The sequence below is a fragment of the Amborella trichopoda genome, chromosome 13 (genome assembly GCF_054954075.1).
Source record: "Amborella trichopoda isolate Santa Cruz 75 chromosome 13, AtrichopodaSantaCruz75HAP2 v2.0, whole genome shotgun sequence".
Lineage (NCBI taxonomy): Eukaryota > Viridiplantae > Streptophyta > Magnoliopsida > Amborellales > Amborellaceae > Amborella > Amborella trichopoda.
This window is the reverse complement of record NC_142348.1, coordinates 5,325,886-5,336,508: the sequence shown is the minus strand read 5'-3', so window position 1 is coordinate 5,336,508 and position 10,623 is coordinate 5,325,886. Positions and strand designations below refer to the sequence as shown.

The 10,623-nt window shown below is 36.2% G+C and overlaps 1 protein-coding gene across 2 annotated transcripts; it reads left to right on the top strand.

Annotated features, from left to right (window-relative positions):
• Positions 1–2,549: 2,549 nt before the first annotated feature.
• Positions 2,550–10,335, top strand: LOC18428758 (monocopper oxidase-like protein SKU5). Of its 2 annotated transcripts, XM_088856486.1 has the most exons (10): positions 2,550–2,823; positions 2,952–3,061; positions 4,099–4,369; positions 4,651–4,777; positions 5,287–5,647; positions 6,456–6,824; positions 7,699–7,777; positions 7,897–8,074; positions 8,530–8,613; positions 9,963–10,335. In XM_088856486.1, exons 1-10 carry the CDS (start codon positions 2,680–2,682, stop codon positions 9,983–9,985), a joined length of 1,746 nt encoding a protein of 581 aa, XP_088712612.1. In that variant the 5' UTR covers positions 2,550–2,679; the 3' UTR covers positions 9,986–10,335. The 2 variants fall into 2 exon arrangements, with proteins under 2 accessions (XP_088712612.1, XP_011621392.1); XM_011623090.3 differs by lacking the exon at positions 8,530–8,613 and having other exon boundaries at positions 2,586–2,823.
• The last annotated feature ends 288 nt before the right edge of the window (positions 10,336–10,623 follow it).

Below are 10,623 nucleotides of genomic sequence, written 5' to 3'. Positions count from 1 at the left end.
AACATATGACAACATTCCCACTAACATGTTGACACTTTCACACGATTATGCATCGACACGTATTAACATATGACAACAATATTTATGAAGTACTAGTAACACTGCCCTAGTATCTCTACTCATCCTCAATGTAGGGTGTGTTTTTACCGAGAAAGACTGCTTTGGGGTGTAATTGGAAACAAAACGTTACTGCGGCCAATGATATTGGGGCTTCATGTAGGTACTCTTTAATTAGGGGAAAAGCATAGAGATAACCTGAGTTTAAATCCTATTAGGGGTTGCTGGCAGTTTTATTTTTGTTAAAAAAAGGGATACTTCATGGCTGATTTATACTATCAATAGTTTTTTTCAAAAAAATAAAATAAAATGGCGACACTTTTAATAGAAGTGTTGACATGTAGTACACACATAGAAAAACAACAAATATGTACATGCATCGACACGTATTAACACATGACACAACAATATATATGAAATATCTCAGTAACACTGCCCCCTAGCTTCTATACTCATCCTCAATGTAGCAAAAGTTTGAATTTGGTTGTGTTTATACCGAGAAAGAATGCTTAGGGTGTAACTGGAAACAAAACATTAGTGAGGCCACTAATATTGGGGGGCTTCGTATAAGTGGGCTTTGGTTAGGGGAATCATATAAAAATAAATAACTATTTTGTATGGGAAGGTTTTTGAAGGAAATTGTGGAAGGTATGACACTGAGCATGCTCAAAGTCCAAATAATTTTTTTGAACTTTATATTACAGTCTAACCTATTAAAATTCTTATGTGCGGGTAAGGGTAATTGTGAACTTCTTTCACCAAATGTAAATTGTTTTACACAATATTTAAAAACATTAGTAAGTTAGATTGGTAATGACTAATCTTGATCAAATTAGGAGGGTGGTGATCAGGTTGATTCCCTCTTGAAATTAAGAATCAGCTAGATATAGGTAGGATCACCCAATTCAGTCAGAGACCGGGCAATTTGTCAAGAAAATAATTAGGCGATTCCAGTGCTTCCTTCTTTTTTTTCTACATTAGACATTCTCATTGTTTTTGTTCACTTCTACACCAAAAATCACAAAAATTAATTTCAAAATTTTCATTTTGAGCCCTCTTGCATTCCATACAACAGCTTTGTCTATCAAAAACCAAAATCACTGTGATTGAGAGCCTAAAATGGACCTTTTTTAAACTAAAATTCAAAATATTCAATTTCTCACTCATTTTTTCACGAAATTCCATCAAATTGTTCATACCCTATCAATCTACAATCGCCCAGCACAAAAAATTTCTAAGATTGGATTTGGGTTTTCTTTTTATCTCATTTTTCTTGCCTTTCACTATTTTATTTTATTATCCTCTGGATTTCTATCTATTTATCTCAAGAAAATGGTTTTTATTTATTTTTATCATTTTTAAACTACACCATATTTTATTGAAGGATGAAATTTCTATAAGGCCTAGGCTGTATGGAAAACCAAATAAAGCCTCACCTCACTTTTGGCAACAGAAATCTCCATGATGACTCTAAAATCAATTTCCAATACTGACAACAAATTTTGAAATTAAAAAAATCGTGCAGATCTTTAAACACTTATTTTTAAGGTGAATGAACAGTCTAGATAATTCTTTAAATTATACATTATTTTTAGAGCTTGAAATCTTAATTTATTTTTATAACCATATTGTTCAAGCCGAGATGATCGATGTAAAGGTTTTCCAATGCTTGAATTGTAATTTTTGATGAGTTATGAGGTGAGGCTTTACCTATTTTGATAGGGCTGCAGCCCTATCAACCCATTTTCCTTTATTGAATCTATGCTCCTATTAGGTGAAATCAAAAGATGAAAATTGAATTTTGTCAAATTTTGAGCTTATTTTTTTAGTTTGATTTAAATTAACTTTTGTTTTATTTATAACTATTTTATGAAATGATTGATTCTATCTTTGTAAATAGTTGATTTGTGTTTTTAAATCATTTTCAAAGACAATTTATTTAATCTCTGGTTATGTAGAAACGAAATTTCACCAAGATGATATAGTTCATCCTTTTTTTTTACCTTAAATTTTAGTTCATTTCTCTGTTTTCTACTTTTTGGCCTCTAGCATCGGCCATTTTTTCAACATTTTACTACAGTGTTTCAATCTATCATTTTCTCTCACTGCTGGACCAATTTCGACAATGTTTCATTTGGCTGTTTTTTTCCACAAATTTGGATAGATCATCGATAGATCAAAAACCAGAAATCTAAATCTATCCCTCGAGGGGCCCATTAAGATATAGATCCATTTGCAAAACACTGGTCTTATAGTATACTGTCCCATTTGTCAAAAATAAAAATTAAGGTAAAAATGCTATTCAGGTGAATCCAACAATATGGACCCACTTCTAGGCATGGCGCATCGATCCGGGTCGCGACGTGCCGGCCCAGTCGCAACCCACTCTGATCTATGCTTCTCTCCTTGGAAGAGCCGGCTTTGTAGAGTCCAAAGTGGACGGCCCTTGTTTTGAACGGTTTTTTTGTATGTCTTGTTTGGCTCTTCTCTTTACCCTCTGCTTTCCAAAACTTCACTCTCTCCTTACATCTGAGACTACCATACAAGTGTTGGAGGTTGCATCAAGGCGAAAGTTGTGCACAACTCCACCTCCTTTCGAGCTGAATCTTGCCAACTCGGTCCATGGATCTCCCCAGTCGAGCTCGACTGGTTCTTTTGTGTGTGTCAATCTTCATTTTCTTGGATGGTGTTAGCAGTATTGATATATTTCTCGATTGGAATGTCTCTTCGGATTTGACAATCGCTCCTGTTGGACAAAAGCAACTGGTAAGAAAAGAAAGGAAATGGAGAGATTCATTGAAAGAAAAGGCTTCAATGGTGATCCTAAGCTGCATTTCACCATGTATATATACTTTTAGTTAGAGGCTGAGTGCAACAATTAATGGATTTTGTAGGTTATAACCATCAATGGCATGTTTCCTGGCCCTCTCATCAACTGCACCACCAACGACTTCATCCACGTGAACATATTCAACAATCTTGATGAGCCTTTCCTCATGACATGGTACCTTTAACATCTTTTACAGCCAATGTTCAATAACAACACTTGGACTCAGGATTCGATAGGGCCCCCAGTCTGAGTTATCTGTACAGACTCAGCCGAGTCTGTACAAGTAATAATAATAGAACATAGGAACCAGCAGAGTTTGCCTGGTTCCTTATAGACTTGGCACCTTGCTGAGTCCGAGTAGGCTAGACCGAGTTTTAGAGCATTGTTTTCGGCAAGCTCCCAATGAATTGCTTGATCAAGCTCACATGGCCATGGTGTTTAAAACTTTAAAGCATTTTATATAGGGGAATGATAGAAAGTCTCATTCCGAGAACCAGAAATTTATAAGGGACAAGGGTATTTGTAAGGCCTTTTCTTTACCCAAATGAGATAAAAAATTGAATTTAGGTTACAAGTCTATATTATACCCTTCACAAATGGCAAAAGTACAACCCCCCCCAAAAAGAAAAAATCCATATTGTCTATTTTGTTTTTTTTGATAGATTGAGGACTCAAAATCTATTTTAAACCAAGCAAACCCAATTCTGCCATAGACAAATAGATTTGGAGCTCTGAAATTTTTCAAATTTAATTGATCTAGTGACTATAGATAGCAGTCAAGATGGACCGTTTTTAGGGTTTCAAACTTATTTGTTTTCATGGAATCTTGTTCTTGCATGCGGAAAGATGGATCTGCATGTTTTTTTTTTTTGTTCCTCCGCTGTACATCAAGATGGGTTCTAGTAAGATAATAAATGCAAGCCTACACATGTACATTGTAGACCACACCAAGGCATAATTTTCAAAAGACTCTTTATACTACAATGCTTGACCATCCAATTTTAAGGATGGACAGCCTACAAGCTGTTAGTACTTTTCTTGAAACCGAACAAGTACGACAGTGAGCTGTTAGTACCTTGTTTGAAACCAAACAAGTACTACCGGATGTTTTTCCTCGTCAAATTATGCTATAAGGAATTCTTTTCCTAAATATGCCCAAGTTCCTTATTCAACATGAGCAATGAATGAGAATGAAAGACATGAGTTTACAGGAATGGAATACAACAAAGGCTAAACTCTTGGCAAGATGGGGTCTCAGGAACAAACTGCCCCATCCAGCCAGGGACAAACTGGACATATGCATTTCAGACTAAGGATCAGATCGGCAGCTTCTTCTACTTCCCCTCCACCCTCTTCCAAAAGGCGGCTGGTGGATTCGGACCCATTAGAGTCAATAATCGTATCGTTATTAATGTTCCCTTTGATAAGCCTGCGGAAGAATTCGACGTCCTCATCGGAGACTGGTACTTCTACGAGTACAAGGCATGATCACTCAGCCTGTCACCTCTTAATTCCATGAACTCTCTCTAACTTGTTTTCTTTTCTTTACTATGCTGTAATTAAAACGGATTGAACCCTTGACCTCTCTAACCTAAACTGATATGCCTACCACTAAGCTAAAACTCAAGGGACACTCTTTTTCCTTCTTTTATTTTCAGACTGTGTCTTACTTTTAATACCTTATGTATTTCTATTAGCTTTCTCTTTTTCCTTTATTTATGTTTTTTGTTTTCTTGATTTTGATTTCCTTCTGCTCTGAACAGAATGCACGAGAGATTTTAAGCACTGGTAAGTATGATATGGGCCTTCCGCAGGCCATTCTTATCAATGGGAAGGCACCCTATAACAACCCATGGTCCAAAGAACATGAAATCTTCACTGTAACCCAAGGTACAACATAGATACAATTACATACTAGTCAAATAGTCATGTCGCATCCCGCACATCCAGAGAGTGGTTAATTACACAATCATAATCACCCGATTTTATACCTAGTTGTTGAGGGTGATTGTAAGTTTGTACTAAAAGTAAACAGTCTAATTGTATACTTTTTCTTTACAAACATCTGTACATCGAAAAATATGAAAAGATCCATATGGTCATACAACAACCATGATCATGTGTTTGTCACTTTGCAATCAAAGATTTGAGGGTGATGGAGAGAGATTGGTGACATACAACTAAATTATTGAGAAAGGCTGGGGCCCACCCCCCTCTATCATTTTCCAATGATCTGATGGTGATAACCTCATGACCATGGTGTTACTATGACCAAATATGGTGTTATTATGATAAAAAAAGACCAAAATACCCTTACACCTTAACCTTCTTTGTTTTTTCTTTTTGCAATATAACAATTTTAAGTTTTTAACCAAGTGGAATAATGTTGGTATATGCAGGCCAGACGTATAGGTTCAGGATATCAAATGTGGGCTTAAATATGACTTTGAATTTTAGGATTCAAAACCACAAAATGAAGCTAGTTGAGACTGAAGGGTCCTATACAAGCCAAATCATGTTGGATTCTTTGGATGTGCATGTTGGCCAATCCTACTCAGTACTAGTCACTGCCGACCAAAATGCTGGGAACTATTTCATGGTTGCCTCACCTAGACTGGTGACTACCGCAGATAACCCTAACTTGATGGGCATTGCTGTGCTACACTATGACAGTAGCACCACTGCTCCAATTGGCTCTTTGCCTGTAGGGCCTGACCAACTTGATCAAGAATTCTCAGTAAACCAAGCCAGATCCATCAGGTAGTTCTATTTTCCTTCATCACTTTCATATTTACTGGCTAATACCTAGGGTTTTTGAGTAGTCGAGTTAGATGAAAAAACATTGGTTTGGGTAAAAACCCAAACTACCAATATGCTTTGCTGCAAACGGGTCAAAGAAACTGGTTTTGCCGGCAAATACCTGAATTCAAGGGGTAAAAACCCGTTTTTACCAAAAACTAGTCAAAACTGATATCTAAATAGATTTTCTTTAAGTAGACATACCTCTAAGTACTGATTATTGCCTCGGCTAGTTTGGTTCAAAGTAAAAACTGAGTTTTACGATAACCAGTCAAAACTAATATTTGATCAATTTTAGCTTATCGGATTAGCCGGTTTTAAACAATTCGACCAACATAATGAAGTTGGGTAGATTTTTTTTAATATATATTTTATTTTAAATTACTATAGTTATTTTTCTTTAATTTTTTTCTAAAATAAATTCTAACTAGTTTGACCAGTGGTTAAATGGTTTTGAATTAACCAAACCCCACACCAGTTCGATGGCCAATCCAATCCTGATAAAACTGATTAGGGGTGTGGTTTTACCAAAATTCCATATGGCTGTGCCTTTACCAAAATCCCACAGGTTTTGATCTTCCTTTTAGACCATTACACAAGAGTATTTCAGTATCAATTCATTCTACTCTAAAAATTATTCTTAGTGCCCTTCTAAGTTGGTGTGGTCATTTTTCCTTAGAAATTGATGTATTGTTTTAAGACCATCCTCTTCTCTCTTGATGTTAAAAGGACAGTGTTGTTTAGGTTTTAACCATTTCTTTGCTTGTAGGTGGAACATGACCACAGGAGCAGCTAGACCCAACCCTCAAGGCACATTCAATGTAACCAACGTGACCATAAATCAAACTTTCATACTCCATAGCTTCCCAGTTGAGATAGAAGGCAATACTCGCTTCACTGTAAACAACATCTCCTACCTAACACCCACCACACCACTCAAGTTGGCGGACCACGCTCTCAATGGTTCAGGGGTCTATATACTTGATGCCTTCCCCACCAATGCAGTTAGCCCTGTTGCTGCCATTAACACATCTGTTGTCACTGGCATTCATAAAGGATGGATCGAGATCGTTTTCGCTAACAATGCGCCACTTGTAGACACTTGGCACTTGGATGGTTTCGGATTCTACGTCGTGGGGTGAGTAGCGACAGAGAATATTTGTGTGCATGCATGTGTTAGAGAGAAAGTGAGAGAAAGAGAGAGGATTCGATGTCATCTAGGGGCTTTGGGGTTGTTATTTACTTAGAAAAATAAACAATTATCTATAAGACTATTTACTTTTGGCACAAAGAAGTCACATTCATCATTGGCTGTTGGATGTGAAATTGGGCAGCTGGGAGTGAGACTGACCAGTCTCAAAGTTTCAAAGGAAAATTTTCAGATTTTGTGACAAACATTAAGTTGTCTGATTTCACATTTAACGATTATTAATGATTATGACTTTATTGTACCAATGATAACAGGTCTTATATAATACAAATTCCTATTTATTCATGGAATGTGAAACAAAAGGTTTCTTCCCACATGTTTATGCTTTGAGAAAGTATTTCTGATCCATATGACTACAGATTTTCAATGGTCTTAAGTCTGTATCACCTTCCAATCCCTAGAATCGGTGACAAAGAGAAAGAGTTGGAATCTCTCTCTAGGGTCCTATCATGTCCTGGTGGGGTAACCTTTCCCAGCATCAATTTCTATCCATTGATGGGATGATCAAGTGACTCGTACTGTAACAAATTTTTGGAAATGTATAATATGATCCATATGATGGGGACTACAAAGGGAGGGCGGGACGTTCAATTGAGTTAATCCCATACTTTAGTGGAATCCCCTCCATCATCACCATCCAATCCACTATTGGAATGGTGATAACCTCATAGACATGGAGTTATTATGATCATATGGATCGACTTATAAGCACTCCAGATTTCATGTGGTTATAATGTGGATCAACGTATGCTTTTCCTTTCATTAATGGATGGTCACACAGAATTCTATGGTGGTGGTGTAGATTTGGAGAAGGGGTGTGGAGCAAAGAATCACGTGCAACTTACAATCTGTTCGATCCGGTGGTGCGCTCAACTGTACAGGTATGTGAGCATCCTTGGTGCCGTACGATCCTCCACGTATGGGTCATATATGGTTTACTCCTTGTACAATATGCTCCCGCACGCTCTTTTTCTAATCTTGATTCGGTGATGATGTGAAGGTTTATCCAGCAGGATGGACGGTGATTTATGCATTTTTAGACAATCCAGGGATGTGGAACCTAAGGTCTCAACGATTACAGAATTGGTTTTTGGGCCAAGAATTGTATATCAGAGTACACAATGATGACCCGAACCCGGCCAAGGAGCGCCCTCCGCCAGATAACCTCCTGACATGCGGTAAGTGCTTTCTTTCTCTGCGTTTCTGTCCTCGGCGGTGGTGACTCAGACTCGGCTGAGTTACGTGGCCTCGTCCATACTATATACCGATGTTCTATATATACTTATATTTACAGTGTTTTAGGACTCAGCCGAGGTAATTCGCACTCGGCCGAGTTACTTGGCTAACTCGGCCACGCCCATACTATGCATTAATTTTTTATATATAATTGTATTTGCAATTTTAGTTTTTTGACTCGGCCGAGTTACTTGGCTAACTCGAGGCAACTCGGGCTCGCCTATACTATGCATTGATTTTCTATATATAATTATATTTGCAATTCTATTCACACTGCATTTAAGTGGCATTAAAAAATTGGAGTTTTTTTTATTTGATTAAAAAACCTTAAAAAATTGGATTTTTTTTATTTTATTAAAAAAAACTACGCACTCACCCAGTTATGCGCAATGGGCAGGACTTGAGGCCTCGACCTCGACCTCTCATAAAGGCGCCTCAACAATTTACCAGTACGTTGCTTGCATAGTGCTATTATACATAGGTATTTCATTATACAAAAACCTTATTTACTTTTATTATTTCTTTTTTTTAGCACGACATGAACTCGCTCGAGTTATTCTGACTCGGACTCGATCGAGTAACTCAACTCGACCAAACTCCGAGTACGATGGTCGAGTCGATTTTTTTAACATTACTCGCTCTTGTTTATGGGTAGTATCAGGGTGTCCATGCAAATCCATTATGGTACCTTTTCTACTCCGCAAGTAAATCAAATGAATGTTCAATAAAAAATGCATATTTGAAAAAAAATCTCACATTAAATAGGATCGAGTTTTTGTAAAGTGAAAAGATTTCATATTGGAGCCTAGTCTATTTGCCAAGTCAGGAGTCTTTTTCAGACTTCAAATCCTAGGGTTGTAACATCTATACCAAACTCCAAGAAAAAAACAAAGAAAGAAAAAAAGAAATTCAGTCGGACTCTCTTAGTGCTTAATAAGAATTAGCATCAAAATATTGAACATGGACAACCAAATTTTTTTGACGATTAGATCTAAGTGTTTCAAAACTCAAAAAAATCATTTTTTATTCGGAAAAATAATTATCTGATGATTCTTAAGTAGATCCCAAAATCTTAAATCTATAGTGTCCTCAAAAAATTCATTTTTTATGAAAAAAATATATATGGTGATTCTCAAATGGATCCCAAAATCTAAAATCTAAAAAGTCCCTCCTAAGCACCTCTTTGGCACATAAGGAGTGATTATATGATATGTTCCGATGGGAGCATCAGCATGTTAAACGTAGTAGTAGAGTGAGAAGATATCTAAAATATCTTTAGAGCTGCTTCAATGGGAGTGTAATATACATCTACTCCTCGGTTAGAAAACATACTTAAAAGGATTTTCAAACTAAAATTTTGGAAGCCATTTAAGAATCACTAAATGATTATTCTCAAAAGAAAAAAAATTGAATTTTAAGCTTTCTAACATGTAAATCTCGCCTTTTAAAATTGGACGGTCTATATCCAATCTTAACCCATTAATTTTTTATTAGTGTATAGAGGGTACAATTAGGAATTTTTTTCTATTGAGGTCAACCTATGGATGGAAGAGGTTTCATCCTAAAATTCGGGGTCCTAAAAATAATCCCAGATGGGGTTGTACCCGAGAGAGTAAATAGACACTACACTCCTATGGAAGCATAATATTTTTTGGCGTATTTTCTGTCACTTACTTCTTAATGTGTTTCTAGAGAAAATGAAAATATCATAGTTATACAATATGAAATCAAGTGACATTTTATTAGTATTATTATCTAAGCATCCTAGTCAGTGAACAAAAATTAAACAAAAAAATGCAGTTTCTCATGCCTTGATAATTTTTGATGCAGGTATACTTGAAGGTGTTGTTTAGATTGCTCTTACCAGTTTTTGCCTGTCCCAAGAAGAAATTTACTGGGCTTGATGCACATTTTTGCGCTATGCATTGGGTGAGAATGAACAGGCAAAATAGAGCTCAGTCAACGTTCTCTTCTTTTCACCATGCAATAATGGTTTTTCACATTCTTGCCTTCATAAATATATTTGTTGTCAAACTTTTAGATCTCCAATCTGTATCACATTTTCTTCAAAGACTCTCCTCTGATTGGCCTTTAATTTTTTTTATAACTTGGAATACATCACATTTTTTTTTACAACTCCACAAGAGTTAGTAATTTTAAGAGTTTTGGAGTTTGTGAAATTCCATTCTTGTCACTTCTTTTATATTGCACTCTCATTCCATGTCTCTTTTACTGGATGGACTGCATAATTTCTTGATGCATTTTGTTGCACTTGCAAAATATAAGAGGAAACATTATCGATATACACTTGCTCTATCAACTAAAAAGGGCCGTAACCAGGTGCCCATCCCACCTAAGCAAGGGCTGGAAACGGTCTTAACCTTTATCAATTATTTAACATTTTGCCTATTTTCAACTATTCCAATTCTTAATGATCTTTTCGAGAATTAATAAAAAATAGATAAAATGTTAAATAATTCAGCTCTTAAAT